The sequence below is a fragment of the Nannospalax galili genome, unplaced genomic scaffold (genome assembly GCF_000622305.1).
Source record: "Nannospalax galili isolate Female #2095 unplaced genomic scaffold, S.galili_v1.0 scaffold1086, whole genome shotgun sequence".
NCBI classification, from domain to species: Eukaryota; Metazoa; Chordata; class Mammalia; order Rodentia; family Spalacidae; genus Nannospalax; species Nannospalax galili.
In genome coordinates this window covers 1,614,966-1,635,106 of record NW_008354345.1, presented here as the reverse complement: position 1 = coordinate 1,635,106, position 20,141 = coordinate 1,614,966, and the positions used below count along the sequence as shown (strand labels likewise).

Below are 20,141 nucleotides of genomic sequence, written 5' to 3'. Positions count from 1 at the left end.
GCATTTGAAGGGTTAGAAAGAAGGGAAGGTTGCTTTGCTGTCCTCAGACTAAAAGTATCTCTCTCCATTGAAGAAAAAATGTGAGTAAACAAGCAATCTGCACTTAAAATTTCGGCACACTATTTACACTATCATTTCTTAACATGATTTAAGGACACTGAACATTTTGTTTAGAGGCAACTCTTTCTGTAAAATGCTAAACTCATGTCAACAACATCCAGAAATATTCAATTACAATAATCATAGAGAAATCATCACTTTGTTTTAGAAAAAAAATCACATTATTTAGTCTATCAAGTGACCTATAATTGGGCCAGCACAAGATATCTTGAATTCGAAAGGGTGTCCAGGAATGAGCTTGACCTTTACCTCCAGGAAGAGCTTATTGTAACTGTCTGTATTGACTATGGTGATGATTATATAGTACTTTGGATTTAAAAATTTTTATTTTTGAGAATTTCATACGTGAGGGTTGTCTTTGCATTATTTCCGTCCCTCCCAGTCCCCTTCCAACTCCTGCCATATCCTGCCAATTCTTTATCAAAATTTTGGCTCCTTCCTTGTTATTATTACATACACATACATCTATAAATATACATATATGTAATGAGCTGAGTCCACTTAGTGGTGCTCATGTACGTCCATATTTGAGGCTGCCCACTTGGGATTAGATAACCTCTCGGAGCTAATCCTTAGAGAAAACCTTTGGCGTCCATTGACTGCCTGTAGCTCTTCATCTTGAGGTGGGACCCTGTGAAATTCCCCCCACCCACCTTGGCATGTCACCTGGTTTTGTCATTATGCAGATCTAGTTAGACTGCCGTATTTGGAGATTCCAATGGTGCAGCCTCCCTACCATGTCTAGAGTGCATTGACTAGCAACAGGTATCTTTTTGAATTTGTGTATTTCTATTTCTTGGCAGTTTCATGCAATACATTTTGATTCCTTCCTCTAATCATCTGTCTATCTATCTATCTATCTATCTATCTATCTATCTATCTATCTATCTATCTACATATTATCTATCATCTATCTATTATGTATCTATCCATCTACCTATTATCTATCATCTATATATTATCTATCTATTGTGTATGTATGTATGTATCTATCTATCTATCATCTATCTATATATCTATCTATCATCTATCTATCATTTGCCTGCAGAGTCAGGTTTGTGTCCCTAAATGCCCTTCTGTGTGGGTTTATCCACTGGAGCCTGGTCAACATACTAAGAGTCTCAGCCTTAAATGAAACTGAATCTTCACTTTCCAGCAGTCATCAGTTGCCAGTAATTCCTCAGATAGGGTTAGGGTTTCTTACCTACTTCCCCAAGTCTATGTTGGGATTTTGTCTGGCTTGAACTCACATGGGACTTGCCCATGCTGTCAGCATTGTTGTGAGTTCATATGAGTAACTGACCACCGGTCTAAAATCTCTGTTTCCTTGTGGTCATCTACCTCCTCTGGCTTTTACAATCTTCTGTCCCCTCTTCCAGTGATCCCCAAGCCTTGAGAGGTCGAAGTTTGATATCGGGTGCTAGTCAGGGTTAAGCAGTCTGTAGCCTCTTACTCTCTGCATATTGGCCAGTTGTGTTTCTCTGTGTTAACCACCATCTGCTGTAAGGCATCGTTTCTTCTGAGAGTTGAGAGATGCATTAATCTATGAGTATAATAATAAGTCACTAGAAATCAATTTAATACTATATATATTTAGCAGAATAATTGTATTAGGCTCTCTCCTGTGGCCTGTGCACTGTCTAGCCTCAGGATCCTAGGCTGATATCAATGTCAGATATGGGCTCCATCTTATGAAGTAGACCTTAAATTCAATTAGAAAATGCTTGGTTACTCCTATAACATTCATGCCACTATTACACAAGAAGGCATATCTTCTAGGCCAGTTGTTGCAGCTCACAGGATTCAAAGCTGAGTTAAGGTCTCACTGAAATTTTTCTTTAGTTTGCTGCCACAGCAGCTCCCAGTACCATGAAAGCTCAGCAGCAGAAACGAGGCTCTGAAGTCAGCACCAGCTTGATCTCTCCCTGTGTGTTCTGCAGTTCATGTATGTAGTGTCTTTAGCAATAGGGTCTTACTGTGGATTTCTGCTGTGTAACCAAGAGCAGGGGCAATGGACAGTATTGTCTGAGGGTCTATGGGACTCCTGACCAGCAGCTTCAAAAGAGAGATTCCATTTCTGGCATTGGGCTTTTACTTTACTAGCCTAGGGTCTAGAAGGGGCAAGGTCCCCTGTTACAACATAACTCCTTTTAGTCTCTTTTTATAACGTATTTGCATATACTTTAAGTAGCTCCTGTAGCGGTATTTTCGTATGACTTTTTCTAAAGGCCTTTAGTTTTACTTCCTTCCCACACTCCCTCCTCTGCTCTGCCCTCCTATTTCCCTCCCCATTTAACCCTTCCTACTCCATTATCTCCCTATTCCCTTTGTATCACTGCATTCTATCTCCCCACCCAGAGAGCCTTCCCTCCCCCAGCCCATGACTGTTCATTAGTCTTTGACCTCTCCAGATCTTCAGACTGAAACATGCATATTTAGGATTTCAAAGCTAGCCTTCAGCTGTGACAGAGAACATGGGACCTTTGTTTTTCTGAGTCTGGCATACCTCACTCAGGGTGACTGTTTCCAGTTCCATCCACTTAAGTGGCAGGCGTATTGTCCCTGTGGCTCTCACATTCTTCCTTCCCTCTCTTCCCCGAGCCTTAGGTGTAGAGGCCTGTGAGCATGAGACTGAGATGGTAGCTTGTTCTTTCTGTGACCCATATTAGCACACAGATATTTTAAGGACTTCCTGTGAGATTTGTGTTTCAAGGCAATGATTACATGCGCCAAAGACAACTTAATGATGCTTTGTATTTTAAAAATGTGGTTATGACTGAGCCTATTTGGTTAGCCTGCATATAGAAAGGTGATTTTAGGACCCCTGAAAACTCATATCACCAAATTATTCCCTTTTATGTAGCATGAGGCTATTAATATTTAACAGATAACATATCATTCTTGAAAGACACTATTTAAGTCCATCTCCCTTTCCTGTTCTTGAATTTAAACCTGCTTAGTAAATGGGCTGTCACCATTTTGAGTTTTACACATTTGCCTCACAAGACAATTTTGTCTTTGCACAATGGTGAGATGAGGAAATTTATCAGACATATGGGGAACTTTAGTAAAATTTTATTTCATATTATAATTCACTTTCCTAATTATGAGGCACTGTACTACTCAATACATCACTGAATGACAGACAAAAGGCTTTGTCTTTAGGGAGTTTTTATTATAGTTGTGGAGTTGGGCAATAAAAAATACAAATATACTATAGACTATCTGGTTCTGAAAAATCCCAGAAACAAAATCAAACAGGAAGGGATAATTAAAGGAATTCTAGAATTTAAAAAAAGACCCTAAAGAAAAGGTGCAAAAGTGATTTTGACTTTTATGAGCAAATAAACAGAATAATAGCTATATATTCCTTTAGGAAGAAATATATCAAAAAGGCAAATCACCAGAAAAGCACATTTTGTTAGAGAAAGATGTTTCTAACACTTAAATAGGAAGCTTTGTATTCTGCATTTCAACCCAGAAATTTTTTCTATTCATTCATTTATATTCATTTGTGGCACTGGGGATTGAACTGGGGTTACATAGAAAATAAATAACTCTTAATTTGTAGGCAACTGAAAGTTTTACTCACAAGTTTGCTGCATGCCTGTAACTTCTGGGTTGTTTGTTTGTTTGTTTGTTTGTTTGTTTTTGTAACAGGCAAGATTGTCATCGATGGGATAGACATTTCCAAACTCCCCCTGCACACGCTACGTTCAAGGCTGTCCATCATTCTACAGGATCCGATCCTTTTCAGTGGCTCTATCAGGTGAGTGGCCTGGTCTGAGAACTTTGCCAGGTAGGTGTGAAATAGCCTTAACAAGATGATGAATCAAGCACACTGCCTAGTAGCTGGAATGGGGCCCTCTGGTCTTGGCTCATTAACCCAGCCTAGCGCTATGAGCTCTGTTAGGTTCTGTAAAACTCACTTTTCCTCTGGGCCTGGTGAAGTAATCCTTGGCAGAAATTTCTATGGTGTTTTGCTCCACAGATATCTGGCCTAATTCTTCTGTTTCGGCCATGGCCTCAGCAGATAGTCTAAACTGGTTACTCTCTTCATCTACTTCTTCACAACTTTACAGTCCTCTCAGATGGCTTAAACAAAGTTGTTCCAATGGTCTCTGTCTCTGGTTTGTGATTTTCCACAAATAAAAAAGAAAAATAAGTGGAGTTATTTACTCCTTGACATATATAGGTGTATATATATACATATATTTGTGTGTATGCATACATATGTATTTATTTTCCCTCATGTTACAGATGATGATTTTGAAACTCAAAGAAGATGTGTCTTGTCCAAATTCATATTCTAAATGATAAAGCTAAAATTCCAACTGGAGTTTGTCTGATTATAAGGTCTACCTCCACATCATTCACCTTCCACTAGATCATTTCTTTGTGCTCAAAGAATATATATATATATATATATAATATATATATATATATATACTCTGCCCATTTAATTGCAGAAAAATGCCACTTCCATTCAAGAATTACTGTTTAGCTTGGAAAGAAAAATGTGTATAGCATGCCTCATTATTTAACCATAAAATTTATTGAATTCAAAGTTATAGATTTGTTGATTTATTTAGGAACACTCTGAGATTGTTATTATGAATACTTCTGTTGTGATTGGTGAAGCACACTTTGTCTAAAATAGAATTAAATGCTAATTAAAAACATAGATTTAGATACTTAGCATTGGTTCTATGAAATTCTTTACTAGATTTATTCAGGTAATGCTAAACATAATATAGGTCCAGGTAATAAAATTGATCATATATATGAAAACGTACCTAGTGCTTTCAATAAACCATTTATGACATTAGGATTCATTCATTCATGAGTTCCTTTACTAAAACACAGATTGCTCTGTAGTAATCAATATTTTAGTTTTTTATTTTTTATTTTATGCGTGAGTGTTTTGTCTGAATGTATGTAAAGGCACCTGTGTGTGCGATGCCTGTGGAGGCCAGAAGAGGTGCCAGATCCCCTGGAACTGGAGTTATGGACAGTTGTCCACCACCATGTGGATGTTGGGAACTGAACCTGAGTCTTCCGTGAGAGTAGCCAGTGCTTTTAACTGCTGAACCATCACTCCCAGCCCCCCTGTAATGAGCACTATTTTAGATGTTGAATATGCAGCCATACCAAAACAGTCAGCACTTAACAATTAAGGAAAAATGATAAACCAACATATATAAATTGTCCTGTATCATTAGTGACTGAGACACTGATGCTGGCTTACAGATTCAACTTAGATCCAGAGTGCAAGTGCACAGACGACCGACTCTGGGAGGCTCTAGAAATCGCCCAGCTGAAGAATATGGTCAAGTCCCTTCCAGGAGGTCTGGGTAGGTTTTCCAGATATTACGGTTACTAATTACTTTTTGATTAAGACTGCACACCTCTGTCTGTGTTTTCTGCTAGAATCACATAACCCTAGTGCTCATCCTCTCATTTTTAAAATAATCTACCAAAGGTCATTAGGATATTTCAAAATGGATGATTTTGTATGGAGTTCAAGATGTGGAACTTCGTAGCAAATTCTGCTCCCTGTGACTGCTCCAGAATGCTCCAGTGAAGCTGACGGCGTCGTTCTCATCAGCACTTGTGGGTTCCACTCACTTTATCAAGGGTTTCCTTGTGGCCATTCTTACTCGGGAACACTCAGGGTCACTGTGCCTCTGTAAATGGATGAGAGAGGTTTTCAGAGGCTGTTAGCTTTCAAGTCACTGGCCCCGTTGAGACAAAGATCGTGTCTCTGTGCTGGGAACCATTTTGGCTTCTTTCCTTTTCTTTTTTTTTGCTGTCAGGGGAGCATATCCCTTTTATTTACATAACATGTTTTATATCTTGTTTGAAGACATTACTATTATCATTTTAATTTAATTTTATTTATTCAGTTTCTTTCTTTTTATACATTGACAGTTTCGTATATGCATATAATGAATTTTGGTCTTTTTTCTCCCTCCATTACCCTCTCCCAACCCCTCCCTCTCCTGCTGAAACTCCTCTTCTCCCCAGATCCCCCTCCTACTCAATGTCTATTGTTGGGAGTTCTTTTATGACCCGCTGAGTTTAATTAGAGTTGCTTACACTAACCTGGGAAGGGGGTTATTTACTGGCACACAGACAGCTTATCAGAAATGACACTTTCCTTACCAACCAGTCTGTGTAGCCCAGTCTGGCCTTGAATTTCTAGCAATCTGCCCACCTCAGCCTCCCAAGTGCTTAGATCACAGATGTAAACAGCCACACCTGGCTTTGAAGAAATTATTTCATATTATCTTGTTAGAATATCACTGCTGGTCATCAGTGAGAGTAGTGTACAAGCAAGTAGTGCAATTTCTAACAAATAAATGCTGACAAAATGAATCAATATGTGTTAAAGGAACAGTGACTCATACTATATTTCATAAAACTGATATTTATAGTTTGGGACTTTTACTTCCTTAAAATCTGAATCGATTTAAGAAAGCCATAGAAAAAAATAGCTGTTTTTTTTTTTTTTAATTTCACTTTAATTCACAATGCAGTTGCCAAATTGATTGCATTGTTTGGGGATCTTGTACTTTAATAAATCAACTTATAAAACCAAACCATGTGTACTTGATAGTTTATTTGGAAAGGGGGACCTACCCAAAGCAACATGGTTTATGATTTTAATTAAGTTCCAAGTGGAAGCATATTTCAAAGAGAAGTCAATGCAGCATGTCTTTAAGGAAAGTTTTATTGACTTTGCTGTCATCGGGTTGTGGGAGTAATTCCATAACCCTGGGTGAACTTTCTCTCAAAAATTGTTGGGCGCATACATAGTACCCTTGAGATGTTGCTATATTCTTTTTTTTTTTTTTTTTTGAGATGTTGATATAGTCTTACAGACCTCTCCTCCTTGGCATTTAGTGACCCACTCCCTACACCGTGCCACCAATGGTTAGAAAGACAGGCAACTATACCTTCAGAGCCCTCTTCACTAATAGGAGACTTTCTCACATGCACTTTAAGTTGAGGACATAGAGTTTGAGGGTTAGGATGTAGTAGAAGCAACATGAGATCAAATGGGTCATGAGTAACTTACCGACTGACTAACTTAACTCACTGACTTGAGAAAGATGACACTAACTGCTTAAGGAAGAGCCACTCCAGGCCAGCTCTTGCAGACAGTACTCAGCGTCCTCTTTATCCACAAATTAGAAACTGTAGACTTAATACCTGTCTTCTAAGTATGAGACGTTATAAGAATTGAATGCAGTGAGAATTTAATCAGTATAAATACCCCCCAGGGCATTACTAAAAGGAGTTTGATTTCTAAGAAAAGAGACAGTTTGGAAACAGAATTTATCTTTAATTAATATGAGAAGTTTATAAAATATGGATAGACACCAAGAAAAGAAAGTTTAATGGGCCGTATTCGCTTTCCTCTATGTGCGTATTTTAGTGACCTACTCTGCCAAGTACTGCAGTGTTGGAAACACATGGATAAATAAAAATAAACTCACTCGACCCGTATCCACTGAGAGATTACAGATTAGTGGGATGCTGGAAGAAGGGGAATTGGGGTTGGAATAATATATTTCTTCTCAAGCTCTGCTACATACCAGCTCAATATGACCTTGGACAAGCCACTCGATCTTTCTGAGCCTTGGATAATTACATTACACAGACTCCTGGAAGAATGAGATTAAAAAATTAAATAACCCCTCAGTTTTGTCTTCTAAATGTGTTTACTATCAGGAGGTAATTTGCCCGCAGTTGTCAGAAGTCAGAGGAGCCAGCACATTCTCCCCTTTGCCTCAGAGGAAATCTTGGTGGTGACCCTTGGCTCTCCAGCACACTGACCTCCAACAAAGCATGCTTTCCTGACTTTGCCCGAGAAAAAGTTACTGATTTGACCCTCTTGTTTCTCCTTCTGCCTTAGACGCAGTTGTCACTGAAGGTGGGGAGAATTTCAGCGTTGGACAGAGGCAGCTGTTCTGCCTGGCTAGGGCCTTTGTACGGAAGAGCAGCATTCTCATTATGGACGAGGCCACGGCCTCCATTGACATGGCCACGGTGAGTGTGGCAAAGTGAGTGCACTGCAAAGTGCAGGAAAAGTGCATTATTTTTTGGAGGGTTCTGAACGCTCAGTACTGTGGCTGTAAATCATGCCCCAGCCATCTCCCTGGTCAGCCAATGGTCACCTTGAAAATGACACTAACCCAGACACCACATTAAAGGAGTTTCTGTTACCAAGACACACTTGTTTTTTCCTCTTCTTAATGCTTTTATTTTGACGTAAATTCAGAAATGTTGTGAGGAAAGGAAAAATAATTTTCAAATACCCCAGCCAGATTTCCTTTTGGTCTTGTTTTCTTACTGATTTCATATATATACATATATACGTGTGTGTGTGTGTGTGTGTGTGTGTGTGTGTGTGTGGTACAGTGTGATGTTTTCATCCATATATTTGTTATGGAAAGACTCAGTTAAGCCAATTAACATATCTTTAACTTTGACAACTTACCAGATCTTTTTATACTGAGAAATGTTGAAAGTCTGTCTCAGCAGTTTTTAAATATATGGCATTATTACTGGCTGTGGCTATCACAAAATGCAGTAGGTGGAGAAAGAGTGAATTGGTGAGGAGATACAGAAAAGAGACCCCTGGTACATTATTGGTGGGAATGAAAATTACAGCCATCGGGGAAAACATGTAGAGGATCCTCAAAATCTAAAAATAGATTCACCATATGATCCAACAATCTTACTACTGGGTATATATATCAAAAGGAATCAAACTTCATATGCTAAATAGGTATCTGCATGACCTTGATCCTTTAAATATTATGCATAACACCCAAGATGTGCACACACCTAGGTGTCGGTGGATAGATGTTTTAATAATGAAAACATAATATATAGACATACTAGAATACCACACAGCCTTTAGAAAGAAGGCAACGACCATTTATGACAATGTGGCTGGAGCTGTAGGCACTGTGCTATGCTAAGTGAAAAAGCCAGTCACAGGGCTGGAGAGATGGCTCAGTGGTTAAGAGCACTGACTGCTCTTGCAAAGGACCCAGGTTCAATTCCCAGCACCCACATCATGGCTGCGAACCATCCTTAGGTCCTGTTCCAGGGGAATTTGAAGTTCTCTTCTGACCTCCGAGGCATCGCACGACATGGGTGCACTCACATACATGCAGGCAATACACTCATACATACAAATAAAAATAATAAAATATTTTTAAAAAAGAAAAAAGGAAAAGCCAGTCACAAAAAGACAAATACTACATGACCTCACTTACATGTAAAATCCAAAAAAAAATTGATCTCCTGGAAAGAGAGTAGAAAGGCAGTTCCCAGAGGTTGTGGGGGAATTGTCTGGGGAAGGGGAGGAAGGAAGGGAAAGAGAAATGGAGGCTGTTTAGCAGAGGTGGGATTCTGTTAGGCTGCAAGAATGAGTTTTACAGATCCACACAATGTTCTTCCTGATAAGTTTAAAGGGCTGTGTAAGCCCAGTGCTCAGGTACTGTTCATAGAAGCACTAAACTGTTGTGTGTAAATGTCTGTTCAGTAGACCATTGATTGACAGCCAAAGCCATTCACTGACTAAAGCTATTTGCTAAGATTCACAATGACTAGACTTAAGAACGGCCTGTCCCTGTGCACTCATGGTGAAAGTCTGGACACTTTGCTTTGTGAAAGAAAGTGTCTGAAATGTGTCAAGCATGTCCAAGAAAGCTCTTTCTGGGAGTCTGTGACCCAGTGGGACAATGGGACTCTTTCACATTAAACTACAGCTGTGTGGACTAGTAGTTAACATCCTTTTAATTTGATATCAAAACAAAACAGCTTCAAGATTATTAAGAATCAATTATATATGAGAATGCTAATTGACTCCTTCCCTCCCTTCTCTGCTCCTCTCTTTTCCTCTCTCTCGCTCTTTCTCTTTATCCCTCTTCCTCCTTCCTTCCCTGTCTTCATCGCCCCTACCTTCCCCACTCTTTCTAAGACATCTCCCTCTGTAACTCTGGCTGGCCTGGAACTCAGCATCCTTCCAAGCTGTCCTCAAACTTGCAGCAATCCTCCTGCCTCTGCCTCCTGAGTACAAGAATTACAGGTGCTCACCACTATGCCTGGTTTCACATCTTTTTTTTTTTTTTCTATTAAGAATAATCAAGGTACATCACAAAGTGATATAACATCAAAGTTAATCTATTATAAAATAATAAAGTTGTCTATGGCCAAGCTGTTTCACTCAGTAAGTAGAAGTAGCACAAATCAGAATTAACACTAAGGTTTAAGGATGACATTGCTTCAACAGGGAGGAGAGAGGGAGGGGGCGGAGAACATGTGGCTTGAAACAATTTTGGTGAAAGACTTAAGTAGACATGGATTCCTCTAGGAGAGAGAGAGAATCTTCACCCAGAACAGTTTTCAAATATAATTATAGTAGTACTTTGTGATATGAAGAAAAATCTTTGCCTTCCTTGAGTTAAAAATCCAAAATTTTGGCATGGATTTCAATTTCTCTCTCTCTCTCTCTCTCTCTCTCTCTCTCTCTCTCGAATGCCTCTTGTTTTCACACTGTTGTGTTTCCGCACAGTCAAGTCTCTCTCTCTCTCTCTCTCTCTGTCTCTCCTCTCTCTCCCTCCCTCCCTCCTCTCTCTGTCTCTCTCTCTCTTTCCAAGTCAAAGGTTAATGCTCTCTTGGGGTTTGGTTAGCTTTGAGGTCCATGCTGTTTGTGGTCCAATGCAAGTGTGCATCCCAACCTGACATTTTCATACTCTGTGTTGAGTTCCGTTACTCATCCCCCTCCCCCATGGCTGTCCCTGCCCCCCTCATCCTCTCTTGTTGTTTCCTTTCCCTCCTTTCTCTAACATCTTCCTGTCTGCTTCCCCTTCACATTCATTCCCTTCCCCTCTCTGTTTCCTCCCTCTCCCTCCCTGAAGGCCTCTTCTCGCCTCTTCATGGTGCTCCTTCTGCTTAGGACCACTGAATTTTGTTTGCATTTTGAAGACCTCTCCAGAACCCAGCTGCTGCTGCCTACACTTTTCAGCTCCCACAGACATCTTGGAGTGAGAGTGTTTGGAAAGAACCGGGCATGGTCTTGGGGGCAAAATATTATGGGAAGAGAAAGAGGTCCCCAGAACACTCACACTTTTCTTTTTCGGCAGGAAAACATTTTGCAGAAAGTAGTAATGACCGCGTTTGCAGACCGCACCGTTGTAACCATAGCAGTAAGTAAGATTGGGGGGGGGGGTGTCCCTCCTAAGTTCCTGTTATTAGATTAGATTCTATTGTCTTTAAATCTAAGCAATTAAAATTCACTTAGGATGGAATAACATATCTCTGTTTTGCTTCATTTTCATAGCTGTGCTAATTTATTGTTATTATTATTATTATTATTATTTTCTTCTGTACAGCTGTTTCTGAAAGCCAAACTGTCTGTGTTACCTCTCCCCTAAGTTGTAATGACAGAAATTCAAAATGTGAGGGCACCAGCCAGTCCTCTGCTAAGTGTTTGTGCTAATCCTTTTGTCAAAAATGTGATTGTCCAAGGAGGAGTTGCAGATGGAAAATCCTCAAATTTCCTTGCAAGTTTGGCTACCAAATAACAGCTTAATTTCTATGTTTCTATCCATTTATCTTTTTTTGTCATTTTAAAGAAGCCAGTGAGCTACCTCATATCAGGGCAGGTACCGTGTCTACATCAGGCAGCAGCAATCAGATTGAAGAGCGACTTGTTAATTCATGTGATCGCTTGCCTGCAACAGGCACAGTTTTCTATCTCTTCCTCTTAGTATCCGGGTGGGTCTCGGTTCTGGTTGCAGCTTCTAAAGACTTGTGAGGCAGTAGTACATTTTCCTCCTGCTGACTCTCTCTCTCTCTCTCTCTCTCTCTCTCTCTCTCTCTCTCTCTCCAGCACCGTGTTTCTTCTATTGTGGATGCAGGCCTTGTTTTAGTCTTTTCTGAGGGTATCTTAGTGGAGTGTGATACTGGTCCAAACTTGCTTGCCCACAAGAATGGCCTCTTTTCTACTTTGGTGATGACCAACAAGTAGACCTGCAAGATCTGCTGCTCCAGGCATCCTATTCTCTGGTAGCTATCTTAGTGGAATCTCTTCTGCAAGGCAAAGCTAATGCTGTGATTGAAGGGAGTGCTGGGGGAGGGAACTAACCACAGGCTACCACTGCATATGTTAACTCAACTAAGTGCTTGCATCATGTGTGGTAACAAGTAACAAGCTTATGTTGCCAAAGGCAGCATTTATGAAACCTGAGAACCAGACTCACCTCTGTCCTAAGGACCAATTCATTTGAGGATGTTTGCTACTATCCTTAAAAATACAGTGCATAGCTGTATGGAAAACTCTCTTTCACCCCAACCTAAGGAACTTTTGGCAACCAGTGGCTGCTGGGAGCTGAGACAGTCTCTTTCAAGCAAGGAATTCTTGGTAGATTAACCAGACTCTAGTGAATGAACCCACACTGAAGGTTTTGGATAGGAGAAGGGATCTAAACACTATCAAATTACATCGCATGAAAATCACAAAAATTCAATTAACATATTAAGAAAAAAAACCCTGAAAAATACCATGCACATTCCTTACCTGTCTTGAAGAATGCTTTCATTTAAATGATTATTTAGTTTAACCACTGGGGAGCTGAGAGGGCTGCTTGCTATTCCTGGGGGGAAGAGCATTCTTTGAAGTGTAGCTTTTTTAAGATGGCAGAAATGACTTTCCATTGGGTCCAGGTAAAGGAAACCTCACTTCCGCTAACTTTTCTGACGATGAGCTCTGTGGTTCTTCCTTTCCTGAAGGAAGATACTCAGATTAGCTCATTCACACTATGATTTAAGAGGGGAAAGGACTACCTATCTTTTTTTAAAAATTGTTTATTTAATAACCACATACTTAGAAGAAGCATTTCATTACAACAGCATTGACATATTCAATAACAATTTCCAGAGCTAAGATGCATCTCTTTCAAAATTGGCTGTAAAATTTTAGGTTTGCAGTTGAATTATTACAGTTATACAATATTGTGCTCAGTTTAAACCCTATAAGACATAAAATTAAATGAGGTTTTAACCTTTAAAAAGATCTCCATTTCATTATTAAAATACACAGTTTCATACAGAAAAATTCATTTTTAATGCAATTGACATTAAGATGTTTGCACATGCGTTTCTAATCTCTATATATCTGATTATTACTAGTCACAGTTAGTTACTTTCTGAGCTCCTTGGCATCTGAGCATGGATATAAAGTCATCAGGTAGATTTCAGTGGTAATGTTTTTCACATCTACTAATTATTAAGGAGCAAATTTTTATCCTTTGAAAAATTATTATTTTTTTATCATTATTTTTTTTAATTTTTATAATAACTATATGATTGGAAGCTTTTCACTACAGCTTTAACATATTCAGTAACACACTCCAGAGCAAGAGTAGTTCCTCAGGTAAGATTCAGGCTGGAATTTTATTCTGGTTTGAGCTTGCATGGGACTTCTGCATGCTGTCACCATTGCTGTGAGTTCATGAGAAATTCACCGGTGGATCTACGTTTCATTTTGGAATATATTGTTCCTTGCAGAAAGACTCATTGTTTTTGCTACTAACACTGAGATGTTGGCACATGCATCTCTAATCTGTATGTATCCGATTATTACTAGTCATAATTGGATGCGCTTGGATCCTTGGTGCTGGTGTATGTCTATGAAGTCATCAGGTAGATTTCAATGGTAATGTTTATTACCTCTGCTAATTAACATGACATAAATTTCCGTGTTTCCTCCTCAAATATAATACATTTTTAAAGATTTGTTGATTTGTGTGTGTGTGTGTGTGTGTGTATGTGTGTGTGTGTGTTTATCACACAAAACATCCCAAATCATTTTATTCAACTATACACCCATTTCCCAGATGGCACCTTCCTATAGCCTCCCTCCCCCAACTAGAGCCCTTATACTAATATCCCTGCTACTGTCTGCTGTGTTGTCAGCACCCCCAGCCATTCCCCACTCTTCTGTTGAATCTAGTCAGCCTATCTAGAGGTCTTTGTTTTAGGAGGGTCAGCTGTTCCTCATCTAGCAGCAATCAGTTGTCAATAGTCCTTTGGATAAGATTGGGGTCAGCTGTTTATTTCCCAGTTCTATGCTGGGTTACTATCTGGGGGTCCCTTTGGCCACCCTGGCTTACAACTCAAAAGAAGGTATCACCTGTCTGGCATTGTTGCTTGTTATGTAGCCTTTAGCTATGCATATGGACGCTTATGAAATTATATTGGCCCCTTTAATCTTTGGTTATACTTTCCTTTTGGGTGTTTAAGGCCATACAGTTGGCCCAGATAAACCAATTTATTTTTACTCTTAAGGTCGTTTGAGGATCTGTTCCTCAGGGGTCACATGGGAGGACTACCTATCTTGAAAAATAGTTCTCAGATATTTTAAGAATTGTCTCACTAGTGAAATGCAGAGATACTTTGGGAGAAAATTTCTCGTTATCTTGTATGAGTTGGAGGAAAGAGAAATATAGGCCCTTGCTAACCTGAAAAACCAAGTCTGCTCTACTTTGCATGAAACTTGGTGGTGTTGGGTAGTCCCATGAAGTCTGTATCTTCAAGATTATTTGAGCGTAATTTGTGTCTTGAAGCTGAAGATTATATTCTCTTGCCTGATTTCTATGCTATTTTCACAAAATACTTTTCTCTATACTATATTCCACTCACTCTTCAAGACCGTTAGTGTGAGGGATCATTAAAACACCTGGCTTCCCACACATACCTAAAGCTCTTGGGGAGGAAGCATCATTTGAAGGTTCTCTAGAGGGGTCATGATTTGTAAGTGACTCATAAAACAGAGCAGCACCATAATTGCCACAGACTCCTTCCAGAATGATCCACGGCTTTGCTGAGTTATTTTCTTTCTCTGCCTAAAAGTTTTTGTGTTGCTTTGGTTAACTGCCACTGAGCAATTACAGACTATCTTTAAAATACAACTTTTTGCAGGTTCTTAAGAGAAGCCGTCACACACCAAATTAGTCCATGGTATTTACTTACGGAAATGATTTACTTTTCACTCCCAGTTGGATTAACTTCTCTGGAACACTTCAACACTTTTACAATTGACACCATACTTTGTCAACAACAACAATAACAAAAAAGGGAATTAATGAGCTAAACATCAGATATATTTATTTCTTTTGGCTAAGATCATTCAACATTTTTATTATTTTCATAAACATTATTTTAGGCTATTATGTAGTCATAGATGTAAAATCCAAATTTTAAAAAATCATCTCTGATAGGGTTATTGATGAATTAATGTTTCTTAGAGAGGAAATGCATAGCATGTATTAAACAATTCTTTATGCTTACATTTTTTAAATGCATGAGATGCAAATGGCTCTAGCCCTTTCTCAAAGAAAAGTACACACAGTCTTCCAACTTTTAGCAGGTTCTAAAAACACACCATTTGTTATCGAAGTCAATGAATGATAGACTGTGAGTGTTGGAGGCCGTGGGTATGTCTCACGCTGGCATCCTTGCTCTGCTCATGTGTTTCGTGTCTCCTCTCACTGAGAGTCACAGCTGGGAGTTTTTCTAAGAGCACAAACTTTGAGACTACCCCATGTTCCTGGGGTAAATTCAGATCCCTGCCACTGGGGACAGTTCTAGACTAGGCTTTGCTTTGCTAAAAGAGAGGCACTTTGAATGACTATATATTATCCAAGTAGATGGTCTCTCTACTGGCACTCTGGGCAGAAATTCCACCAAGGTTTGGTTCACACAACATGATCCACTGTGGTACTATCTTGCCACGAGTGACTACTGAGAACTTGGAATGTGGCCGAGGGTTGCTACAAGGGTAAAATATGTCATGGATCCCAAACAGCACAAATAGAAGACTACACAGCAACTCATGAGAGCTGGAGAGATGGATCAACAGTTAAGAGCACTGGTTGCTCCTGCAGAGGACCTAGGTTCAAATCCCAGCACCCACATGGTGGCTAGCAACCATCTATAACTCCAGTTCTAAGAGACTGGATGCCCTCTTCTGACCTCCACAGGCATTGCTTTTAATACTGTTTATTTCCAGTTTTAAAATGTGTCTCCCGGCAACTTTAAAATGATATTGCTCACTTAGATTTTATTGGCTAGTCTGATCTCACCAAGAGTAAAGGCCAGTACATTGATTTTTCTTTTCTAAATCATTAAGAGACTGCATGACAGTGCTAACATTTATTGTTTGTTTATATGTGCCAGAAAAGTTGTATTTTTGTTGTTATCATTTTACAGATGCAAAGGCACCCATGGTTATTAGGTTGCTCAAGATTGCACAAGTAATAGGTAGGGGAGCCAAACTGTGAGGTGCTCTAACATAAGAGCCCGGGCATGTAACCATAACACTTGTCACAGTGTGTGAGCATTCTTTAAGGTAGCAGGCATCCCAAGAAAGCATTCAATAGCAAGATACAAAAACGTCACCCTCTGAAGTTAGTAAACCAGCCTGCTGATTCTGCTGTTTGCTATCCATGTCATCTCCTGATTTGTCTTGATCTTGCTGAACTCCAGTGATATCCCAGATAAAATGGAGGAGGGGCCCCCAAACCTGGATGATTTGCAAGTACATGTATGTGATGCATCTAATGCATGAGATGAGCTTGCTAAGTGGTAGTTTTTATTATTGTTAATTACTAATGCCAATGCCCCTCTTCAAAGAGGGCTAGTGTGTGGTGGTGATCTCCAGCAAATAAGAGAACCCTGGACATTCATCAAAAACCCAAAGCCAGGGTTTACTGCCCCAGACGATCTTCCCAGAACTGGACTTCCCAGGGGCCTTCCAATTGTGTATCAGCACAAGAGATCACTGTAGCCAAAAATAACCCCGGGCCTGGAGAGATAGCTTGGCAGTTACAAGCACCTGCGACTCAACCATGAGGACCAAGTTCAGATCCCAGCACACACATCTGACAGCCCATAACTGCCTGTAACTCCAGATCCAAGGAAACCTGACTCCCTCTTCTGGCTTTTACAGATACCTGCATGCACTCACACAAACACATGTGCACGTGCACACACACACACACACACACACACACACACAAATAAACAAAATAAAATTTTTTGGCTTTTGGGGACAGGGTCTCCCTCTAGTCCCAGCTGGCCTGGAACTCACTATGTAGACTAGGCTAGCCTTGAACTCACAAAGCTCCACCTGCCTCTGACTCTTGAGTGCTGGGATTAAAGGCATGTGCCACCATGCCCGGCTCCAAAATAAATATTTTTTAAAAGAATAAAATATAACCCAACTGAGTCACAATGGCTGCCCTTAGCATTTCGTTATTCATCATTAGCATGCATACATGTCGAGTTCCTGTAAGATAATGATACTGATACATTAGCTTCATAACATTATTACAGACTAAATAAAATCCAGCTACACTGGTTGGTCTTTAAACATATGTAAATAAATAAATACATGAATAATGTCAAAGGGCATTTCTTAGCATCTCTGAATTGTCAGGGAAATATTCGTTTTCATTGTTTAACTTGTGCTCTCAAGTTTATAACAAATGTACGTATTGTTTTCTTTCACAAAGCACCGGGTTCACACCATCCTGACGGCTGACCTGGTCATTGTGATGAAGCGAGGGAACATTTTGGAATATGACACTCCGGAAAGCCTCTTGGCCCAGGAAGATGGAGTCTTTGCCTCCTTCGTTCGTGCAGACATGTGAAAGGATGGCTATCAGTGGCACACATACTCAGAGGAACACAATCCCCACATACCTACGAGATCTTCGGCTTAACCTTTGTAGGATGGCACCTTATGCTTTTACAGAGTTTTGTACCAGAAGTTGACATTTCCGTTTCTTAGTTTTGTGTAACAGGTTTCTAGGATATCACTTCTTAGTAGATTCATCACGGGTGTATTCCTAATGATCAAGCCACTGTGGAATATGTATTAAGACTGTAAGCTACAGTAAGAAGTAAATTGGTTTGTGTTAAGTGTGGTAAACATCTCTCAAGCAGACAATTTGAAATGAGTCATGAGCACTACCATGTTCTTTATTGATTAGAGAATTTCATACAATGTATTTTGATTATAGTCAGAGCCTTCCCCCTTCACCCCCACTACCCCTACTTCATCTTCTCTTTTAGTATTTATCTTTTTTTAAGGCCTATTGAGTCTGCGTTTCCCAAGTTCTCTTAGGTGTGGATCTATCTCTTGTAGTCTGGTCAGCCAACCAGATGTCTCACCAGTAAGAAAAACTTAACTCTCCTTTGAGTCTACTGCTGATGGATGCTCAGACAGAGCTGGGGCTTCCTGCCCACCTCCCTCATCCATGCTGGGCCCCTGTCTGCATGGGGTTACACAGTTCTTATGCATACTGTCATAAGTTCTGTGGGTTCGTGTCTTGGGAAAATGTGCCCACTGGTGTGACATTGGCATGAATGTTATGGGAGTAACCAACCACCTTCTAATTGGATGTAAGCCCACTTCGCAATAGGCAGTCCATACCTGACACTGTTCTCAGGTCTAAGAACCTGTGACTAGATAGGTCACAGGCCAGTGGGGAGAGTCTAGTACAATCATTCTGCTAAATAGACATAATATTAAACTGATTCATGATAACTTCTTATACCCATAAATTAGTGCAGCTCTCCGCTCACCAGAGAAGAGTTTTCTTATAAGTGATTGTGATTAACACAGAGACCCACAAATAGTCCATGTGCAGAGAATAACAGATTGCAGAGTGCTCAGCCCTAAATGGGACACTTATACTGCATCCTCTCCTCAGGGATCATTGCAGAATAGGGGGTGGAAAGATTAAAGAGGCAGAGACAGCAGATGCATACAAAGAAACTGCTGTCACACTCTTATTCGGGAGATAAATTTCCCTTGTTGGTGGGGTGTCCAGGTGTTATTGGAAGATAAAAAAGGTATTCTTTTTCTAATGAAATACTCAAGTTCGTGGTCTCCCTTAGAATATTTTCTGTGTCCATTCACATTATTGATATTGGTTTCATTTTTTACCTTTCATCCCTTTTAAATAATTTCCTGTCACCAAGAAGTTGTCACATTTACAGTACTTTTATAAAGCTAACTCTGTAAAGTAGAAAGATCATGAAAAGAGGTGGGGTATTTGGGGACAAAACATAGATTATTCAGTTTTCCTCTGTCCGGTAAAGACTTTAAGATTCATGCTCAAAAAGTGGCTAAATTCAATCCTTCAGTGGTAGACAACTAAGCTTTCTTCAGTTTAATCTTTCATTAGCTATGACAGTGACTCTGAACCCTGAAATGCCATGCTATTCAGGACTCAAAGGAATACAGGAATGCAGGCCTTATCTGTCATACATATTAATATGCACACCGTATCTTAACTGTATGCTAATCTTGGCAAGTGGAAATTCCTTGAAGGTTCTGAATACTCGCTACAATACAGTTCCTGGGAAGGATGGAAGTAGTTCACTTTCTGAAGATACATACATAGTCTGTTTCTATTTGGCAGTTTATCTGTAGACACTGAGGTCACACGTATAGTTGCTGTCCTGTTAGCAATTTACTGTAGAAGTCAAGAGTGTATTGGAAATCTGCAGGGTATTAGGGTCATATTTCACTTAAGTGAGAATTAATACATTCACAGTTACTAGAAGTTACCTGCATGGTTATGCTGGCAACTAGTTTCCACAGCTCTTACTCATCCAATACAAAATTTGCTGAGTTTCATACGAGGATCGTCAAACACTGCAAGGTCTCAAGGACTCATAGTTGATAAAAGAGAAAAACTATGTGGCATCCCCATATTTCTTGTGTTCATTTGATTGGACTGTTTACTTGCCTATTCGAAATCTACAATACCTGTGTATCAGAATATGTCATTGGGTTGTCACCTGCATGCAGAATCCTAATGCTATAGGAAAAAGGTTCATAAAGATGAGCAAAAATGGTCCATATTATTTAGCTTAATTCACCACCTTTTGTTTCATAAATAAAATGTCATCAGAAGAAAATAATA

At 39.7% G+C, this 20,141-nt stretch overlaps 1 protein-coding gene across 1 annotated transcript in view; it reads left to right on the top strand.

Moving 5' to 3' along the window:
• Abcc9 (ATP binding cassette subfamily C member 9) overlaps nucleotides 1-18,860 on the top strand; it is a gene marked incomplete at its 5' end in the record, with an annotated part of 121,192 nt that extends 102,332 nt beyond the window's left edge. The window contains 5 exon segments of the mRNA XM_017802816.2: nucleotides 3,781-3,889; nucleotides 5,371-5,474; nucleotides 8,042-8,175; nucleotides 11,286-11,348; nucleotides 17,718-18,860. Coding sequence (XP_017658305.1) covers nucleotides 3,781-3,889; nucleotides 5,371-5,474; nucleotides 8,042-8,175; nucleotides 11,286-11,348; nucleotides 17,718-17,855 — 548 coding nt within the window.
• Between the last annotated feature and the right edge of the window lie 1,281 nt (nucleotides 18,861-20,141).